This window comes from Salvelinus alpinus, chromosome 31, assembly GCF_045679555.1.
Source record: "Salvelinus alpinus chromosome 31, SLU_Salpinus.1, whole genome shotgun sequence".
Classification (NCBI taxonomy): Eukaryota; Metazoa; Chordata; class Actinopteri; order Salmoniformes; family Salmonidae; genus Salvelinus; species Salvelinus alpinus.
This window is the reverse complement of record NC_092116.1, coordinates 823,267-844,668: the sequence shown is the minus strand read 5'-3', so window position 1 is coordinate 844,668 and position 21,402 is coordinate 823,267. Positions and strand designations below refer to the sequence as shown.

General features: G+C 43.2%; 2 protein-coding genes across 2 annotated transcripts; one reads left to right on the top strand and one right to left on the bottom strand.

Annotated features, from left to right (window-relative positions):
* Positions 1-2,082, bottom strand: LOC139561496 (uncharacterized). The gene is made up of 3 exons (XM_071378637.1): positions 1,063-2,082; positions 843-918; positions 1-712 (listed from the first exon to the last, which is right to left on the bottom strand). The coding sequence occupies exons 1-3, from the start codon at positions 2,017-2,019 to the stop codon at positions 606-608; spliced, it is 1,140 nt and encodes a 379-aa protein (XP_071234738.1). The 5' UTR covers positions 2,020-2,082; the 3' UTR covers positions 1-605.
* Positions 2,083-14,119: 12,037 nt separating this feature from the next.
* LOC139560966 (equistatin-like) lies at positions 14,120-16,128 on the top strand. Its single transcript, XM_071377723.1, has 5 exons — positions 14,120-14,319; positions 14,824-14,887; positions 15,590-15,721; positions 15,832-15,930; positions 16,010-16,128. The coding sequence occupies exons 2-4, from the start codon at positions 14,836-14,838 to the stop codon at positions 15,912-15,914; spliced, it is 267 nt and encodes an 88-aa protein (XP_071233824.1). The 5' UTR covers positions 14,120-14,319; positions 14,824-14,835; the 3' UTR covers positions 15,915-15,930; positions 16,010-16,128.
* Positions 16,129-21,402: the final 5,274 nt, after the last annotated feature.

Sequence of the window (21,402 nt, the reverse complement as noted above, 5' to 3'; positions counted from 1 at the left end):
TCAAAATACAAATGCTTTATTAAAACAACCATTAAAAAGGATGTAAGTGATTGAAAAATAAAATACATAGTTCCTCAAAGCCCAAAAAGTTTAGCACCACTTTCCTAATCGTAAGAGTAGAAGCTGCTGTCGGCCTACCCTCCTTGTAATTCTTTAATTTAGGCTATATATCTACATCAAATGTAGAGGCTGCAATGGACGTGGATCAATGATTACAATAGGGAGAGGGCATCAGATGTACAGCACATCTAGTCAATTGGTTGGGCTTCTTAGCTTATCTTCCAAATCAAAGTAGAAGCTGTAGATGTCTGAATGACTTTTAGAAGATCACATTCCTAGTTACAGGAGTAGGAGCTAATAAGGGATCAAAAGACCCAGATGGAATTTTGGTGTTGAGTAGCCTATAGTGGATCTTCCTTAAGGAGTATAAACTAATGGTAAGCTAGTCCACTGGCAGCCTGGTTCAAATATAGCAGCATTAGGGGACTCAAAATGAAAACAGAAATGAACAACAAAAATAAAAATGTTGTATTGAGGCCAGTTGTGGTGTCCTCCTCAGATGTAGCCTGGCAAAAGCAACTGACATGGGCTGCACCTCATCCAGGCTACCCATCAGAGGACCCAGAGGACTTGCAGGTGACCAAGCGTTTCCAGGCCTTCTGGACTCCCCAGAAGAAGCCCCGGATGCCTTTCCTCATCTTGGATAATTTAACTGCCAAGAAGATGAAAATATGTAAGAATTTCAGATGGACAATTGTCTGATAAAACAATAATTTATTACTTCTTTATACTTCTTTATATATAATTGTCCCATAAGAACATTTCCCCCCAGGAATACTCACTCATAGGTGGAGAATCCACCGCAATGTACATCTCTGGCTGGTCTGTAGTGTCTGTAAGGACGACGCTCATGTTGGACTGTGATCAGAATTCAAGGATGCACAATTAAACTTCAATCTCACTTCCTTTACATATTCCTATAATTATACAACTATACTTACTGGTGCCGATATCAAAAAGCACAACCAATGACCATTCAAGAGTAATCTGAGCTTGTCTTACCTTTCTGCCGGTGGCATAATACACCCCCTCAGATTCCGCATCCTCCACATCATCACTGCATGAGTCTTCAAGGTCTGAGGTCTCGCGGTCATATGGGTTGGGCACTGAGGGTTTCAAGATGGCCAGTAGCTTGTGGGAAACAATGTCAGAGACAATGGAAAGCATCTCCTGATCCTCAAATATATCGTCAATTTTCAAGGAGCGTTTCAAACGCTTGACCTTCCCAAGGTCAGTGTAGATGGCATCTGCCAGCTTCGATGTCATCTTAGAATTGAAACTTTTTTGCTGGCTTTCCATTTCCTCAATCAGATATTTGGCCACCTCATCATCGAACAATCGGATCAGCTCAGTCACCAGATCACTGATCTGGATGCGCTGACGCTTGTTGGTCCTTTTTGGCACACGGCATATTTTCTTGACAAGCTTCATCAGGACTTCTTCTAATATTAGCTCCCTAATGAAGCTGGTGGAACCGGATGTCACTTGTTCCACAGTGGACCACTCCGGCTGTTCAATCTCAGTCTTGATGCTGCTCTGCTCAGCTTTCTTATTCAAAGATTGACGGGTTGTCATTTCATTAAACAAGGCTGTCAATTCTTTCAAGTTGAGAGTAGATTCCAGATTTTTGGTTCCTTGAAGTTTGGATGGTGCATTCATAATTCCGTTCGTGACAAGACAGACAATGTCCTTGTGCAGCTTGGGTGCCTTGTGGCACACTATCTTCTGTAGGGCTTCCTCTGTGCCATAGCGTTGCATCAACTTTCTATGCACAGACAGCACCAACTGAAAGATGTCTGTTGCCTTCAGGCAGACATTTGCTTCCCTCCACCTGTTAGTCACCCTCACCCACAGAGCACTGGACAGCTTGTTGGTCACATCCTCAACTAGGGTCCAGCTGGCCAGTTTATCCTGGGTCCGAGGAACAATCAGAGACAGCAGCCGGACAATGATATCCATCACCGCCTCTACATGAACAATAATATACACCGGTTGGGATGCCTTCGCCTCAGCCGAGCCACATCGGCTCTTAACCATGACCTTGTCCTGGTCTGTCCTTAGGCAGATGTCTGAAGAAAGCGGCCGGACAGAGACTTTGGGTACGATTGAACCCAGACGGTTGACTTCCCTGGTGACTGCCCTCGCAATGGCTGTTGTCGTCTCCCCGCTGCCGCGGCTCAAAGCTCGCATCAGAGCGTCAGGAGAGCCCATGTGCTCCTTCAGCTCTCTGCAGAGGGCACTTACAATCCTTGCACTTGATGGGCGGGAATACGGCGTCTTGAGATCCTTGGTCATTTCCAATGCTGAGGTAACGTCTGGGGAATCGGACATGTTCCGAAGGACAGAAACCACCATGTCCATTGCCACATCAGAGAGAGTTGGTGTTGGGGATGACACAGGTGATGCAAAGTCCTCTGAGTGAAGCTCATACCCATGAAGCAGCTTGGTGATCAGGTCTACAACCACCTCTGGTGTGGAATGTAGACTGGGAGAGTCCTGTCGGAGGTCTCAATCATACAGGATTCAATTTCACTCAAAGCCCCTCTGACCATGATGTTTGTCTCAGAGTCATCGGGTACATTGTTCTCTTTGAGAGGTTTGATACCTGCCTCACACAGCTCTTTTACATGGATGTTCTCGGAAGACATCCCTGCTTCTTGAAAAGTAGGTGGTTGATTGGCTATGGTTGTAGCCATGATTGTCCTTACCATCAGAGGACAAAGCTTTGCAACCAGCTCATACTGTAGCTGAAAGTTCTCCGAGCGGCTGTCGTTCATGGGTACCTCAGGGATGTCAAGGCCCTGAAATAGCATCTTCCGTACCAGTTTGTCCACTACACCCTCCAGTAGGCAATTAGTAGGGCTCGGGGTCTCATTCCCTCTGTCACTGGTGCTGGAAGGTAACTTTTGCTTCTTGTGAAGGCCATGAATTGCCTCACTTTGCGCAATACAACCCTCAACAGGCAACTCCTCCACTGCAATCGTGTGCACAACCACATTGATGTTGTTGGTGTGGGGTCCAATCAAAAGCTTCTTATAGGGTGGGTCTGTGACATATTGTAAAACACCCCCGCCTGTCTTTAAGTTCTGAGCTTTATCTCCAAATGTCCTATCCAGGAGACACAATACTGACTCAGATAGTGGGTCAGTGAACTCCTGGAGCTCTAGGCTCTAGGCTGGAGAGAGAACTGCTGCTACAATAAGTCTGGACAGCAGTGACTTTGAAGGGGCTGAGGCTGCAGCTGATCTGGGAGCTGTAATAAGAAGACTGCAGCTCTCTCTTGGACTCCAATGTGTCATGCAACTTTGGATATAAGGCATCTGCAATGGAGTCTGTGAGCCGCTCATCCAAATTAACAGAGGAAATATTATTCAGGCTTTTGTTGGAAGCCTCCTCTTTGGTTTTCCTCAGGATGTCCCACACAGCTTCCCTTGGGGCAGAACCAGAAGTGCAAACATGTCCATTGGATGGTGTCTGGGTGCCAGTAAGGGGTTCCTTGATCAATAAACTCTGGAGTTCGGTGGCCACTTCCTTAGACATCTCCCTTCTGATCTTCAGAACAGCAGGTGTCAGTGTAGCTTTCTCTGAGGTCAAAGGTGTCAGAACTCTGGTCAAAGTTGAGAGGTTCTCACTGTCTAGTGTGTTCTGGATTCCAAGCAGTGTTGTGCTGAGTATCCTCCTGTCATGGGGAAGCACTCCCCTCAGTGCAGAAGAGGACCGGCTCTGTGGTGCTGGTGTGTTGCATGGTGTTGATGCACCAGAGACGTCACTTCCACTGTCATCATCTTTTTTGGTCCTCATTATAATAAGGATTTCGTCAATGATCTCATCACTGTAGACTTCTAAGTCTTCTGTGATAACATGGGCCGTTGGGGTGGCGATACTCAGAGTACGACCCCCAAGAAGTTTGAAGGACGTCTCCGACCCACTGCCAAGAGGGCCAACAGACACACATTGCACTGTTTCGCTGGATGACGAAGAACAACTGGAGGAGAGATCAAGCAGCTCCTCGTTCAAAGTCGGAGAGGAGGAAAGAATCCCCTCCATTTTCAGGACAGAGATAACATCCGCAAGTGTTGAATCTACAAGGTCCTCACCTAGTGGGCTACTCCTTAAGTGGCTGACAAACACCCTTGTAGGAGAATGGGAGACTGTGGTGGGAGATGGAGAGCCCTCCTCACCGTTCACACTTGACCGCGCCTCCACAATTGCTAAAGACTGGGAGATGATGGAACATACAAGTCCGCCAGCCCGCTCAATAATGGAGGGGAGGGAAACATCCAAAGGGGCTGGAGGTGTCACACTCCCTCCTTGGCCATTTCTATCTTGGCTGAGGCAGATCGACGAGACCTTAGTAGCAAATTGATTCTCCCGCATAGGGCTGCTGCTAGAGTCAGGTCCAGGAACAGTTGAAATAGAGCTCACAGCCAGGGAGCAAGGAATGTCACTCATTCTGTCTAAAAGCTTGATGGAGCACGAGGAGGGGAGGCTGCTGGAGGGGAGGTTGGTGTTGATCTCTTCGCTGGAGAGTAAGGAGGAGAAAGGGGCCAAGGTCAGTTTGACAGGGATGACATGCCCACGACCTACCACAGCAGATAAGGTTCCAGAGTAGTCAGTGGCAGTAGGTGGTTTAGTAGATTGTGGTTTATCAGATTGTAGTTTAGCAGGTGGTGGTTTAGCAGATTGTAGTTTAGCAGGTGGTGGTTTATCAGATTGTGGTTTAGCAGATTGTGGTTTAGCAGGTGGTGGTTTAGCAGGTGGTGGTTTAGCAGGTGTTGGTTTAGCAGATTGTGGTTTAGTGGTTTAGCAGATTGTGGTTTAGCAGATTGTGGTTTAGCAGGTGGTGGTTTAGCAGATTGTGGTTTAGCAGGTGGTGTGGTTTAGCAGGTGGTGGTTTAGCAGATTGGGGCATGGCAGATTGGGGCCTGGTAGAACGTGGCCTAGCAGCCAGGAGGTTTTTAGTAGAGATCTGACTGGAGGAAAAGTGTGCTCGTTCCTCACTGGACAGAGAACTGCTGCTACAATAAGTCTGGACAGCAGTGACTGGTTCATCAATGGAGATTGGGGAGGACCTACTGTCAGGACTCTGAGTGAGACAGATCACATTGACTTTGGAGAGTAGGGAGGTACAGCTGACAGAGCCCTGGGTTGAATCTTCGTTGGTGTCTTTGCTGATGGGGAGCATACTCTCTGCAGCACTTTCTGAAGCTCTCAGCCTTATAAGGTCAACCAAGGCAGGGATCAGGATGCTATTTACCTCCTCCAATACTGAGCTAGTTATGTGTCCAATCATTAGCAGCAAGTCCCTAACAGTAATCTGTATATATGACCACAGAAAAGTACATCAACAGAATTGATTAAGATTTACAGTATGTTAGAAATCAAAACACATGTTAATCCATATCAAAAAATGTTTTTTTTAAGTAAAGTATACCTTTCATTTTTTTGTGTGTAATTACTCTATATCAAATGTGTGGTCTCCATTGTTGCAACTTAATCATCTTCCTCATCTAGACTTTTTACATTTACCAAAGTGACAAACGCATATCACATCATATCATCCAAATACAGTGGCAATAAAATTAGATTTAATCTTCATCTAAATAACAACAACAGATTAACACATTCTGCTTAAACTAATAACACACAAATTATTGTATTTTTCTTGTCTATACTGAATACATCATTTAAACATTCACAGTGTAAGTTGAAAAAAGTATGTGAACCCCTAGGCTAATGACTTCTCCAAAAGCTAATTGGAGTCAGCTAACCTGGAGTACAATCATTGAGACCAGATTAGAGATGTTGGAGATTGGAGATGTTGGAGATGTTGGTTAGAGCTGCCCTAAAAAAACACTCAGTTTGCTATTCACAAGAAGCATTGCCTGATGTGAACCATGTCTCAAACAAAAGAGGTCTCAGAAGACCCAAGATTAAGAATTGTTGACTTGCATAAAGCTGGAAAGGGTTACAAAAGTATCTCTAAAAGCCTTGATGTTCATCACTCCACGGTTAGACAAATTGTATATAAATGGAGAAAGTTCAGCACTGTTGCTACTCTCCCTAGGAGTGGCCGTCCTGCAAAGATGACTGCAAGAGCACAGCGCAGAATGCTCAATGAGGTTAAGAAGAATCTTAGAGTGTTAGCTGAAGACTTAAAGAAATCTCTGGAACATCCTAACATCTCTGTTGACGAGTCTACGATACGTAAAACACTAAACAAGAATGGTGTTCATGGGAGGACACCACAGAAGAAGCCACCAATTGTCAAAATAAAAACATTGCTGCACGTTTGAAGTTCGAAAAAGAGCATCTGGATGTTCCACAGCGCTACTGGCAAAATATTCTGTGGAGAGATGAAACTAAAGTTGAGTTTTTTGAAAGGAACACACAACACTGTGTGGAGAAAAAAAAATATCAACACCTCATCCCAACTGTAAAGTATGGTGAAGGGAGCATCATATCATGGTTTGGAGCTGCTTTGCTGCCTCAGGGTCTGGACAGCTAGCTATCATCGATGGAAAAATGAATTGCCAAGTTTATCAAGACATTTTGCAGGAGAATGTAAGGCTGTTCGGCAATTGAAGCTCAACAGAAGTTGGGTGATGCAACAGGACAACGACCCAAACCACAGAATGGCTGCAACAGAAGAAAATATGCCTTCTGGAGTGGCCCAGTCAGAGTACTGACCTCAACCCGATTGAAATGCTGTGGCAGGGCCTCAAGAGGCGGTTCACACCAGACATCCCAAGAATATTGCTAAACTGAAATAGTTTTGTAAAGAGGAATGGTATAAAATTCCTCCTGAGCGTTGCGCAGGTCTGATCTGCAACAACAGAAAACGTTGAGGTTATTGCTGCCAAAGTAGGGTCAACCATTTATTAAAACCAAGGGTTCACATAAACTCAGCAAAAAAAGAAACGTCCTCTCATTGTCAACTGTGTTAATTTTCAGTAAACATAACATGTGTAAATAATTGTATGAACATACAAGATTGAACAACTGAGACATAAACTGAACATGTGGCTAAAAGAAATGGAATAATGTGTCCCTGAACAAAGGGGGGGTTCAAAAGTAACAGTCAGAATCTGGTGTGGCCACCAGCTGCATTAAGTACTGCAGTGCATCTCCTCCTCATGGACTGCACCAGATTTGCCCGTTCTTGCTGTGAGATGTTACCCCACTCTTCCACCAAGGCACCTGCAAGTTCCCGGAAATTTCTGGAGGGGGGATGGCCCTAGCCCTCACCCTCCAATCCAACAGGTCCCAGACGTGCTCAATGGGATTGAGATACGGGCTCTTTGCTGGCCATGGCAGAACATGGACATTCCTGTCCTGCAGGAAATCTCGCACAGAACGAGCAGTATGGCTGGTGGCATTGTCATGCTGGAGGGTCATGTCAGGATGAGCCTGCAGGAAGGGTACCACATGAGGGAGGAGGATGTCTTCCCTGTAACGCACAGCGTTGAGACTGCCTGCAATGACAACAAGCTCAGTCCGATGATGCTGTGACACACCGCCCAAGACCATGACGGACCCTCCACCTCCAAATCGATCCCGCTCCAGAGTACAGGCCTCGGTGTACCGCTCATTCCTTCGACGATAAACGCGAATCCGACCATCACCCCTGGTGAAACAAAACCATGACTCGTCAGTGAAGAGCACTTTTTGACAGTCCTGTCTGGTCCAGCGATGGTGGGTTTGTGCCCATTGGCGACGTTGTTGCCGGTTTCCTTACAACAGTCCTACAAGCCCTCAGTCCAGCCTCTCTCAGCCTATTGCGGACAGTCTGAGCACTGATGGAGGGATTGTGCGTTCCTGGTGTAACTCGGGCAGTTGTTGTTGCCATCCTGTGCCTGTCCCGCAGGTGTGATGTTCGGATGTACCGATCCTGTGCAGGTGTTGTTACACGAGGTCTGCCACTGCGAGGACGATCAGCTGTACGTCCTGTCTCCCTGTAGCGCTGTCTTAGGTGTCTCACAGTACGGACATTGCAATTTATTGCCCTGGCCACATCTGCAGTCCTCATGCCTCCTTGAAGCATGCCTAAGGAACGTTCACGCAGATGAGCAGGGACCCTGGGCATTTTTCTTTGGGTGTTTTTCAGAGTCAGTAGAAAGGCCTCTTTAGTTTCCTAAGTTTTCATAACTGTGACCTTAATTGCCTATCGTCTGTAAGCTGTTAGTGTCTTAACGACCGTTCCACAGATGCATGTTCATTAATTGTTTATGGTTCATTGAACAAGCATGGGAAACAGTGTTTATACCCTTTACAATGAAGATCTGTGAAGTTATTTGGATTTATACGTATTATCTTTGAAAGACAGGGTCCTGAAAAAGGGACGTTTCTTTTTTTGCTGAGTGTACTTTTACCACCCTGCACTGTGAATGTTTACACGGTGTGCTCAATAAAGACATGAAAAAGTATAATTGTTTGTGTGTTATTAGTTTAAGCAGACTGTGTTTGTCTATTGTTGTGACTTAGATGAAGATCAGATAACATTTTATGACCAATTTACGCAGAAGTCCAGGTAATTCCAAAGGGTTCACATACTTTTTCTTGGCACTGTACTTGGATATGGATTTCCCAGGAGATGGGAGACAGGGAAGCAGTAATATGTCTACAGCCCCCAAAGAGTGAAAGCTGGGAACATGTTCATGACCAAAATGACCAACCACTGACGGGCTAGCTGAATGTGGTGAGCAGGTCATCACAGTAGACAAGGTTCCAGAGTGATCAGAGTTACTGCTAGGTCTTTCAGTTGGTGGTCTGGCAGAACGTGATCTGGTAGTTTGTGGTCTGGCAATATGTGGTCTGGCAGTATGTAGCCTAGCAACCTCGAGGTTCTCAATCGAGATCTGACTGGAAAGAGTGTCCATCGAGGAGGTGTAGTGTCTGAAGGGAGAGTCCATTCCCAGAGGTGTGTGTGTCTCCATGCCCAGGGGTCTCCAATCTCCCATAAGGCTACTAGGCTAAGAGAGACGGGTGAGAGAGAGAGGCAAATGGATGAAGATACCAACAGAAACACTGAGGTCCTACTGCTGCTTAAGCAACTATGAGTTGATATCAGCCCTAGGAGTGCCGCTGTTCCATCCTTACCTGTCCAATCACCGACCAGCGGATTCGGCGCTCCAGGCGCAGCTCCCTGCAGACTTCTCTTTCCAGCTCCTCAAGCCTGAAGCGTCGTTTCACATCCCAAGCCAGTTCGGCCAAGTAAAGGTTCTTCTCCTCTTCCATTTCACTCTGAAACCTTCACATACAAGGGAACATAAAACATGATTTTCATTTTTCTACAACTCAAACTGTCCACCATATCTATTTCTTAAGTTATTGCTAGATAGGAGGTCAACGTTATTCCACACCGTTGCTTATGTTTTTTTAACAAATTTGGGTAAAAGATTCTAATAACACTCACGTGTTCTTGAAGTAGTTTCTACCCTTGGCAATGAGCCATTCTCTAATATCCGTCAGTGAGATGTGGGACGGAACCTCCCCTTGCTGCTGCAAGACTAGGAACTGCTTCAAAAGCATTTTCTGAGAGAGAGAGAGAGAAAGATTAATTTGCAACCTTGCAAGTATTTCCTGGTCTTGTCACTTCATCAGAAAACCCTTTCCCGATCCATGAGCGGCAGCAAGTTACATACACAGTTGAAATAAAACGCATGGAAAGGTGTGTCTTACAATATAGCTTTTGTGTTTTTATAATTGTGCATCTAGAAAGTAGACCACTCTAACCTGCTGGGCACAGCACTGCTTCTCCCACAGCAACTGAACTGACTTGATGTAGATACTGTAGCGATTGTACTCTTTACACGTACACAGCACCTGAAAGGGAGGAGCCACAAAAGAGACATTTTTAGAGGAAGTTCATGTGTACAAACACCCAATCCCAAATCAACCTCTAACCCCTACCCCAATATTGATTGATAAGACATTAAGAACACATTCTCTTTTTCAACCTGCACTAACAATGACCACTTTTTCAACCTGCACTAACAATGACCATATGCACTTGTAGATTTGGATTTGTGTAAACTAAGCAAAATGGCAAACATTTCACCTAGCCATCATATTGCTTACACCTATCCAATTTTCTCAGTTCCATATAAGTGTCACTTTTAGATTTTGGTAAGGAAAAGGAGGTTTGCCATGCCTTCTCATTTGAGGTGATGAGGCCTTGACTTCACCAGCCGCTTCTTCCTTTCCGGATGGCGGAAAAACCACTTCAGGTGTTTGTCGTGGAGGCAGTTATAACTAACATCTTTGACTCTGTTGGGGTCCAACAGGTCAAACCCGGGGGTCTCCTGATGGAGCTGTGGATTGTGTTTTAAAAAACTTCAATGTCAGGGCAATGGATACTACAGTGGGAATGGTTGTGGAATTAGGACTGGAAATGGGAAGGAAGTAATTAAAAATATATAATTAGGTAACATTTAATTTGAAAGAAAATGAGGATCTCAGATCATTTGGAATGTCATACTATCACACTAACCTTCTCCCCTAGTTTTCCTCTGAAGAATACAGGGAATGTCCTCTCTGGGGCTTCCTGTAACCCCTACAAAGACAGAGACAATCATGACAAAACTTTTTAGACGTGGGGTTTTGATAGTAGACCCCATCCCTGTCACTTGGTTTGCAATAATTCCACCTTTTGCCAATTCACTTTACATGAAAAATGTTGAATCAAGCTCATATCTAAAACAAATTTGTTTGATCCATTTACATTGTTAAACTATTCTTAAAGTAGTCAACTAACCATAGGCCTACACGATGACTGATTCTGTAGGCTACATATTCATCTCATAGACTTTCATCATCCATCTTTAGAATTATACAAATGTGAAGCGACATTAATATGAAGAACGAACAAAGCATTATCCTAGGCCTACTCACATTTTCTTCTTCTTTGCCCGCACTTTTTGACATAGTAGGCATATTGACTAATATTGTAAACAAGTGATGTCATAACTGAAACTTGATTATCCTGTATCTCCAGAAAAGGTAGGTCCTATGCCCCTGAAACGTCCGCTATCTGATAGACCTATGTTGTTGTACTGATATAAACACTATGAAAGGATATTGTAGCCTTAACCTATTGATATAGTCTCGTTTGGTGTGGGGGGGACAAAATAAATGTATGCGCGATGGTGCACGTGCGCAGCTGGTTTGGGTTCTGTGTTACAGACAGGCTTATTTATGGTGTGCCCGCTCCATAAGCGCACCTCCAGTTGTGCCTGGGCTTGCTGCAACAGGTGCACTCTGTTGCCAAGCCTTCCATAGAATCATACCGCAACCCTAAAATGTGATCCACATGTATTCGGTTTCGAAACTGTCAGTTATTTGCATTGATGGATTTAAAGCATTATCACGACTAACAGGCGGACTACACCAAAATGAATTTAGAAATCTATATTATTCAATTATTGCACCCACACTGCTTGGGCGCGCCAACGAGCATCTGCATAGCAAAGGGCTAAAATAGAAGTCAGTTCTATTTCTGATGCAGATCTGGTTCGCGCGAGTGGACGGACTAAAGTTAAACTGTTACATTGATGCTGTTGACCCGGATCACTGGTTGCTGCAGAAAAGGAGGAGGTCGAAAGGGGGGTGAGTGTAACCGATGTGAAATGGCTAGCTAGTTAGCGGTGGTGCGCGCTAATAGCGTTTCAATCGGTGACGTCACTCGCTTTGAGACCTTGAAGTAGTGGTTCCCCTTGCTCTGCAAGGGCCGCGGCTTTTATGGAGCGATGGGTAACGATCCTTCGTGGGTGACTGTTGTTGATGTGTGCAGAGGGGACGGACTAAAGTTAAACTGCTACAGAGGAACACGAGGACAGAGGAAGAACCATGGTCTGACACCATTAAAAGGTAATTTACCACCTCCACGAGTGCAGTCTCAGTGAGTTGGACCACAGAGTTACGAAAAGCAACCAACAAGTGCTCAGCATATGTGGGAACTCCTTCAAGACTGTTGGAAAAGCATTCCAGGTGAAGCTGGTTGAGAGAATGCCAAGAGCGTGCAAAGCTGTCATCAAGGCAACTTTGAAGTATCTCAAGTATCTCAAAGGAGTATAGCCTACCTGGTTGGCATGAAAATGAAACAATGGAAAATAATCCTCCATTCGCTATTTAAGTGCATAGATTAAATGTATTTTTCCCCTGCCCGATTCGAGTCAGGTGCAAGATAATTGTCCTTTCTAAATCAAAACAAATGTCACAAATATTATTTAGTACATGTAAAGACAAGATTAAATCAAGAATAGTCTGATGGGTGACAATATTAGCCCATCACTTGTGAATGATGCCCAGTGTAAGGCAAGAAGCAATGCATAACTTTTTTTTGCAACTTTTTCAAATCATAGTGCCACACCTCATGTAGCCTAGCCAATAGGCCTATATGTTTTGATAAGGTTTGTGTAGCCTGGCGAAAGTCAACCCAGCACAGGACAAAACATTATTTGGGGTTGTTTGTACTGTCGAAGCTTATATATAAAAAAGGATCATGTAGAAGGGAAATCACCACAAGAGGAAGTCACCATGATGTCATATTCAGTCTAAATCACAATCAAGTGAAATACATCTGTTGGTAAAGTGCATAAAAACAATCTGAGAAGTGGCTCTGCTTTAAACACACTGTCCACGTGATACCCTAACCCCACATGGAACAGTAGATTCTCACCCATACAGCAGCTTTAAATATTGTAATGATTAACTCCACAACGTGTCTCTGGGAGCACTGGTATTCAGCTAGCAAGAAGCTAACATCCCCATGTCAATCCAAAGTAACGTTGGACCCATGATGGATTTCAGTAGCCCTCCAGTGTAATTGCTTACTCTTACACGCTGCGCATGTACAATCCCATAACTGCTTGCACACCTTATTTATGAATCTCTTAAAGGGACAGTGCCATCTAGTGGATATAAATGAATACAACTATGCCATTTAACCACCTGGCTACATTTGTATTACAACTAAAGTGGCCAAATAACCTCTTTACAATGAGTGTAGAGCTTAACTGGCATGCACATGCAGCGCATGAGTTTGACGTTTGGGGAAGATCATTTTCACCCCAAAAATATAATTTTATAACAAAAGCATTAAATGCATAATCATACTATGGGGTTGGCTGAGTCCTATTGGGTGGACTGAGTCCTAGTGCGTTAGCTGAGAACTACTGCGTAGGCTTACTAGTACCCGCGTGGGCTGTGTCCTAGCACGTGAGCTGAGTACTACTGCTTGGGCTTTGTCCTAAAGCAGGCCGGCAGCCTGGGAAAACAGGACACTATCATTCATCACACCTTGTCACTCTTTTGCAGTAAAATCTCATAACCCAAGGAGTTCTCTGCAGCTACCACCACAACATCTATTTTCTGTGATTTATGTTCCATTTCTGCGGTACAGTTGATAACCATGGCTATGAATGCTAAGAAACCAACCTTACTGAAACACGTGTTATTCCTATCACTCTCTATTGGCCTCGGCATACTCACGGGGAGCCTCTCAGGATCCCTCGAAACTGGACCCATCTTCCTCTACTACTCTCTTCACTGCCTATGAAGAAACCTTCATAGAAAATGACTCAAGTAAAAGTGAAAGTCACCTAGTAAAATATTACTTGAGTAGTCTAAATGTATTCGGTTTTAAATATACTGAAGTATCAAAATTAAATGTAATTGATAAAATATACTTAAGTAGCAAAAGTATAAATCATTTCAAATTCATTATATTAAGCAAACCAGATGGTACCATTTTCGTGTTTTTTTATTTGATTACGGATAGCCAGTGTCACACTCCAACACTCAGACATAATTTACAAACGAAGCATTTGTGTTTAGTGAGTGTGCCAGATCAAAGGCAGTAGGGATGACCAGGGATGTTCTCTTGATAAGTGTGTGAATCAGACAATTTTTCTGTGCTGCTAATCATTCAAAATCGAACGAGTACTTTTGGGTGTCAGGGAAAATGTATGGAGTAAAAAGTACATTATTTTCTTTAGGAATGTAGTGAAGTGAAAGATGTCGAATATATTAATAGTAAAGTAAAGATACCCCCAAAAATGACTTGAGTAGTTCTTTCACATAGTTTTACTTTAGTTCTTTACACCACTGGATAATTGCCGACATCGGAACTCTCATTGGGTTAATGAGGCAAATAGTCACACCTGTGACAGGTCCTTTAAAAGGAGAGGTGGAAGAAGTAGACCATAACTCACAGACAACAGAGAGACAACCAGTGAATCCCTTGGAAGAGTGCAGAAGGTGAGATTGTGACATTATTTAATAGACTAGCTGCCCCTTTAAATGGCACCTTAATCTATGTGTCCCCTGTCAAATGTAGTGCACTATATAGGTCCCCATTTTGTGGAGTGACACCCCCCCCCCCCTGAAATTAAGAGCATAGACTAACAGTTACCTTTGCAGTAAATTGGTAGTCTCTGACTAGATCTAGGATGATTCCCTATGCAGTGCACTGTGGGCCTTCGTCAAAGGTGGTTCACTACAAACGGAATGAGGAGCCATTTGGAAAGGATCCATATTCCTGTGTGCCAGGCTTATCTATCGTATGTGGTTGAAGAGATGATACCGGAGTTTTGGCAATAGCTTAGTAGTGCCGTGTTGCCCGTTCTTGGGGTCCTCTGGACTGGGTGTAGGAAATGCTGCCTCAGCCGTTGTTTAAGTTTGGTACTTAACACAGGGTTTCTATAACCTCTCCTCTAGTACCAACAGCCATTCCAGATTTAAAATGCTCTCTTTCTCTCTCAGGAGACTATCACAATGGCGATATTGACCATCATTCTGCTTGTCAGCACAGCTTTTGCTCTGGGAGGTAAGAGTGACATACCTCACACTTACTCACCAACATTTTAATAAAACATTAGTGGGTGTTGCTCTGTCCTATTCACACACACGTAGGTATTAATGTTTCTTTTCATAACCCGTTGTCCCTTGGACACCCTCTGAGAGGGCAGCCATTATCAACTGTGACACTGGAGAATTTAAGGTTTTGTTTTGCTCAAGGGCACAGACAGATATTTCAACTTGTCATCTCAGGGATAAAAACTAGCAACCTTTCAGTTACTGACCCAAATCTCTAACTGCTAGTCTACCTGCCACTCCTCTAGTTCCAGAGATGTATATTGGTGTCTAGATGCTGGCCTGAGGTATTCTGATATGAACTGTTTCATACATTCAACTGGATGTATGATTGGATTGTCTAGCAACTATCAGGAAATAACACTGATACAATTTACCCCCACTTTCAGTCTTCGTTTCATCAGCTGTTATACAAAAGACAGAAATGGAATTTTGCCTGCATAGGGCTTTTAAAAAAGTAGCAGAATTTCAGTATTTAGCTAGTTAGTACGTAGGTTACTTCTGAAGTGGAACCCTAATCCGTATAAACTACTTCTGACTAGGGGGAGTAGGGTCCCAAATGGGACGCAAACCAAGATTCTGGACTGTATGTCCAGCAATGTATATTATGTCCATACATTTTGTCCACATTACAATGTTTGTTACCTGTGTCCAGATGCTACGATACGACCCAAGACCCCATGTGAGCGTGCTAGAGATGCCGCGACACATGGCCCAATTGGAGCCTACATCCCAACGTGTGACGCCGCAGGACAATACACCCCTAAGCAATGTTGGGGCTCTGCAGGTGAACACGGACGCACATACACACTAAATTCTCCAATTCAGTTGAATGTGACACTTCAATGTGTTAGTGTAATATGTCTATTGTTTATGGAACATGTCTATTTCTGGTAGGTTACTGTTGGTGTGTGACCAGTACCGGACAGAAGATCCAGGGTACTGAGACTCCACCAGGCACTGCTCCAATCAACTGCTAGCAACTGTTCCACCAAGGTGTATATACATACTCATTCACTAAATGTTACTACTTTGCAGCTGATTCTGGATGTTAATGTTATGTCTGTAATTGTAGGTGAAAGGCGTTGGAATGAAGATGTTGGAAAGAAGACGTTGAAATGATTGACAGTTGTCTTTACTGTACTACAGGAACTGATTCACATCCCATATAAACAGATTAAATGGTTGAATTACTTTATTGTTGGTGCGATAAATTGTTCAGGATATCTGAACCAATCCATTTCTGGGAAATAGAGGAAGTAGGACTGTTATGGTGACTGTATTACCACTACATTGGCGGTTACAGGACAATAAGGCAATGAAATACCACGTGACCATGGAGTAATTGGGCTTCTCCAAGCTCTGATGCTGGTGATGGTCATTAGTAGTCTACCACACTTGTTAACTGCCTGGTACTCAGCACTCTATTGTCCCTCTAATCACTCTGACATCATTGCAAATGTAATTTGAAAATCTAAATCACTTCATGAGTTCATGTTGGCCAACATTTCTATAAGCTATGCAATTGGGTGAGAACAGCCTGATGGCTTCTATTAAAAAGAGGAGGATCCCATCAGCTTCTACAGGCTAAAAATACTATATCAACAGTACCAGGCAAGTTTTAACACACCTACTTATTCCAGGGTTTTCAGTTATAATATTTTCTACATTGTGGAATAGTCAATTATGGAATCATATCTTAAACAAATCAAACTATATTGAGATTCTTCAAAGTAGCCACCCTTTGCCTTTACAGCTTTGTACACTCCTAGCATTCTCTCAACCAGATTCGTGAGGTGGTCACCTGGAATGCATTTCAATTAACTCATGCTAATTTTAGTGTGTAGCAATGCTAGTTCCGACAGTGTAGTATTATCTATCAATTCCCCAACTACCTAATACACATATCTAAAGGTGTGAATATGTACATATAAGTATATGGCCGAGAACATAGACAAGGTGTAAAATACATGTGATAAAAGTAATGTAAACAGAGGCATTATTTAGTGTGACATTGTTTAAAGTGGCCAGTGTTTGGGTGTCAATGTAGGCAGCAGCCTCTGAGTTAGTGATTGCTGTTGAGCAGTCTGATGGCCTTGCAATAGAAGCTGTTTTTCAGTCTCTCGGTCCAAGCTTTGATGCACCTATACTGACCTTGCCTTCTGGATGGTAGCTGTGTGAACAGGCAGTGGCTCGGGTGGTTGATGTCCTTGATCTTTTTGGCCTTCCTGTGACATCGGGTGCTGTAGGTGTCATGGAGGATAGGTAGTTTGCCCCCGGTGATGCGTTGTGCAGACCGCATCACCCTGTAGATAGCCTTGCGGTTGAGGGCGGTGCAGTTGCCGTACCAGGCTGTGATACAGCCCGACAGGATGCTCTCGATGGTGCGTGACGTTGTTGTACGTTTATCATATTTTTACAGGGACAGTGCACATTAATCAACGTTTCAGTAAAAGTGACGGTTTTAGCCAGCCGGCTAATTTTCAATCGCAGTCCCTGGGCAGGTTATTAAAAACAATTACAATATAGAAAATCATTGAGCAGTGAGCACATGCAGAGCAACATAAGGCAAGACATAGCATACAGACAACAGCAACAGAACAAAAAGCAGGAAGACAAAATTCATAAAAGCTACAAACTGTTTCCACACCTCAGATGTTGGTGTTTGTGTTAGAAACATCAAGAAATTATTTTAAACCGAGTTATGTCAGTTTATGCGAGTATATTGCGATTTTCGGAATTTCCTTAGTATTGCGTTTTGAACATTTGGGCACGTCTGCGCCACATAGCTATTGTTAGCTGCTAGTTCCAAAGTTGAAGAGGACGTTTTACAACCGAGCAACGATTCTTTTGGACAAAGGACAACTTGCCCAAGATTCTGATGGAAGCTCGTCCAAAAGTAAGAGCTATTTATGATGTTATTCCGTATTGTGGAAAAATGCAAAAGGATTTGTCCGCCATTATTGCGGCACTGGTCTGGCTGTAACGCACACTGTATGTCTAGTAACGTTAATTTAAAAAAATCTAACACAGCGGTTGCATTAACTAATGCATCTTTCATTTGCTGTCCAAACTGTATTTTTTAGTCAAGTTTACGATTATTTATCGATTAGATTAGGTGCCTCTCCAAGATGGCGCCGGCCAGAATGCATGAAATGCTGCTACTGATCACATTGTATAACCACGATTTGTGCTGCTAAATATGCACATTTTCGAACAAAACCTATATGCATTGTGTAATATGATGTTACAGGACATTCATCTGATGAAGTATATCAAGGTTAGTCCAAAATTATATATCTTTTGCTGTATTGTTACGATCGCAAACAATTGCTGCTGGTAAATTGCTTGTGTTTCTGGCTATTGTGGTAAGCTAATATAATGCTATATTGTGTTTTCGCTGTAAAACACTTAAAAAATCTGACATATTGGCTGGATTCACAAGATGTTGGGCTTTCATTTGCTGTACGCTGTATTTTTCAGAAATGTTTTAAGATGAGTAATTAGGTATTTGACGTTGGTCTCTGTAATTATTCTGGCTGCATCGACGATATTTCAGATTGCAGCTGCAATGTAGAACTGTGATTTATACCTGAAATATGCACATTTTTCTAACAAAACATATGCTATACAATAAATATGTTATCAGACTGTCATCTTATGAAGTTGTTTCTTGGTTAGTGGCTATATATATCTTTATTTGGTCAATTGTGATAGCTAATAATTTTTTTCCCTGCATAGGTAGCTATCGTGGTTAGCTAATAGATTTACATATTGTCTTCCCTGTAAAACATTTTAAAAATCAGAAATGATGCCTGGATTCACAAGATCTGTATCTTTCATCTGGTGTCTTGGACTTGTGATTTAATGATATTTAGATGCTAGTATTTACTTGTGGCGCTATGCTAGGCTATGCTAGTCAGCTTTTTTTACTGATGGGGTGCTCCCGGATCCGGGATGCGTAGCAAGTAGAAGTTAACTCTTTTGGATTCTCCCAGATCAATTTAGAATTTACCTTTGCTTCACCAATTATGTTAATAAAAAAAGTTTGCCTTGGCCTGTCTGATTTCACCTTATTTCTCAACATGGTAAACCTACGTCTGTCATGCTCTAATTGGATCTTAGGGCTATTTTCAGAGCATAATCTCGTTCTTTCATCAATATCCAGATTTCTCCATTTAGCTAAGGAAGAGGGATCTTTTGGCCAGGTTTGGATTTGATTTTCTTTAGGAAACCATTTATTGTAGTCTGGATTGTGGATAGAAAAACCTGACTATCAGCTTCCACGTCTGTATAGGACAAGAGATCATTCCAGTTAATTCCCTTAATTGCGTTTTCAAAATTGTTTAATTCACTCTTAGGTATTCTTAGTTGATCTGGCTTTCTAACAGTAGAGAGGTTAAACCTGCTCATAGACAGCTTTCTGGCTATAAGTGTCAGATTATGATCAGATAGCCCAGTAACCATATTGAATGATTTAGTCACTCTCTCTGGTTTATTACTGAACACCAAATCAATCAGTGTTTTACAGCAACAAGTCACCCTGGTTGGTCCTTTAACTAGCTGTGTAAGGTCAAAGGTATTAGTTATCCGTTTGAGGGATTTCCTACAAGACTTGTCTTCATAATTAATATTAAAGTCTCCCATTAAGATGACCTCTTTCCCAAAATCACATTCCCTAAGCATGTTATTAAACTGATCAAAAAACACACTTTTGGTGGAAGGTGTACATTTATACATTCCAATAAGGGTAAAAGGCATTTGGGGAGACAGTGTAACTACATTCTAGTTCATTATCACATGACCACTCAATTTGTTTACATCGGATATGTTCTTTAATGTAAATCATCAGAGACCCACTCCTCTTCCTTCAATCTTGTCTCTCCTGAAAACATTGTAGCCAGGCACAATCAAAGCAGCATATGGAGAGTTTTTATGGAGCCATGTCTCTGAGAGGCAGAGGAAGTCAAGGTTGGAGTCTGTGAGTAGATGTTGAATTTGATCACTTTTTGGAATGACACTACAAATGTTCAAGTGCCCCCCTAGTAGTCCCTTGGGCTTAGCTCGTGGGTCCCAGATGACTCGCGATTGATTGACACATTGAAAAAAGTTCAATTTTCTGTGTTTTCTGACAGCTGGGTTTAGGCCGTTTTGATTAGGGGCAGTTCGGTAGCACAATAACAATCCCTCCCGCTTGCACTGGATGCGGGGAACTAATTAAAACAGCTTGCGTACCAGAAGCAGAGTCAGGGATCGCATATAGCGACTTGGGTATGTTTGAAGAGTCAAAATCTATCCTGGAGCTGGGTGAGTCGAGGGAAACCATGGGACCATAGCACTCACCCACTTCCACAGCGGTGACGATCAGTGGACGAGGCCATCCACTGCTTTCTACTCTGGTGAGTATCGCTGGCTCGGTGAGGTTAGGCCCAGGATTGAGTTGCACATCCCCGGAGAGTAGGAGGGTAGTGAACAGGTAGTTTAACAGTTTGCGCTTTCAGTTTTGCGCGAATGCTGCCATCCATCCACGGTTTCCTTTAAGGGTCTTAATAGTCACAGTGGGTACAACATCTCCAATGCACTTCCTTATAAATTCACTCACATAGTCAGCGTATAGGTCAATGTTATTCTCTGAGGCTGACCGGAACATATTCCAGTCCGCGTGATCAAAACAATCTTGAAGCGTGGATTCCGATTGGTCAGACCAGCTTTGACTGGTTCTCGCCACTGCTGCATTCTGTTTGAGTTTCTGCCTATAACACGGTAGGAGCAAGATGGTCGGATTTGCCGAAGGGAGGGCGGGAGAGGGCTATGTATGCATCGCGGAAGTTAGAGTAGCAGTGGTCGAAGGTATTGACCCTGCTCATAGCGCAATCAATATGCTGGTAGAATTTAGGTAGCCTTGTTCTCAAATCTGCTTTGTTAAAATTCCCAGCTACAATAAATGCAGCCTCAGGATGTACGGTTTCCATTTAGTATAGAGTCCAGTGAAGTTCCTTGATGGCCGTCTTGGTGTTTGCTTGAGGGGGAATGTACATAGCTGTGACTATAACTGACGAGAATTCTCTTGGTAGGTAAAATGGCCGCCATTTGATTGTATGGAATCCTAGGTCGAGTGAGCAGAAGGACTTGAGTTCCTGTATTTTGTCCTGATTACACCATGAGTCGTTAATCATGAAGCATACACCCCCGCCCTTCCTCTTCCCAGAGAGGTGTTTATCTCTGTCGGCGCGATGCTTGGAGATTTTTCTAGTTTTTCTGTTTCTATGTGGGGTTTCTTGTTTGGCCTGATATGGTTCTCAATCAGAGGCAGGTGTTAGTCATTGTCTCTGATTGGGAACCATATTTAGGTAGCCTGTTTTCTGTTGGGTTTTGTGGGTGGTTGTCTTCAGTCGTTGTGTGTCTGCACCAGATAGAACTTTGTTGTTTTTGTATTTTGAGTTGTTCACTTCATTAAATAAGATGAAC

What these genes read in the sequence shown, in the direction of transcription:
- LOC139561496 (XM_071378637.1), bottom strand. Translation starts at nt 2,019, where the DNA reads ATGGATATCATTGTCCGGCTGCTGTCTCTGATTGTTCCTCGGACCCAG. An exon ending in ATTATGCCACCGGCAGAAAG is followed by an intron (nt 919 to 1,062) that starts GTAAGACAAGCT and finishes TTCTGATCACAG; the next exon opens with TCCAACATGAGCGTCGTCCT. An exon ending in GGTGGATTCTCCACCTATGA is followed by an intron (nt 713 to 842) that starts GTGAGTATTCCT and finishes TCTTCTTGGCAG; the next exon opens with TTAAATTATCCAAGATGAGG.
- LOC139560966 (XM_071377723.1), top strand. Translation starts at nt 14,836, where the DNA reads ATGGCGATATTGACCATCATTCTGCTTGTCAGCACAGCTTTTGCTCTG. An exon ending in CACAGCTTTTGCTCTGGGAG is followed by an intron (nt 14,888 to 15,589) that starts GTAAGAGTGACA and finishes ACCTGTGTCCAG; the next exon opens with ATGCTACGATACGACCCAAG. An exon ending in GCAATGTTGGGGCTCTGCAG is followed by an intron (nt 15,722 to 15,831) that starts GTGAACACGGAC and finishes TATTTCTGGTAG; the next exon opens with GTTACTGTTGGTGTGTGACC.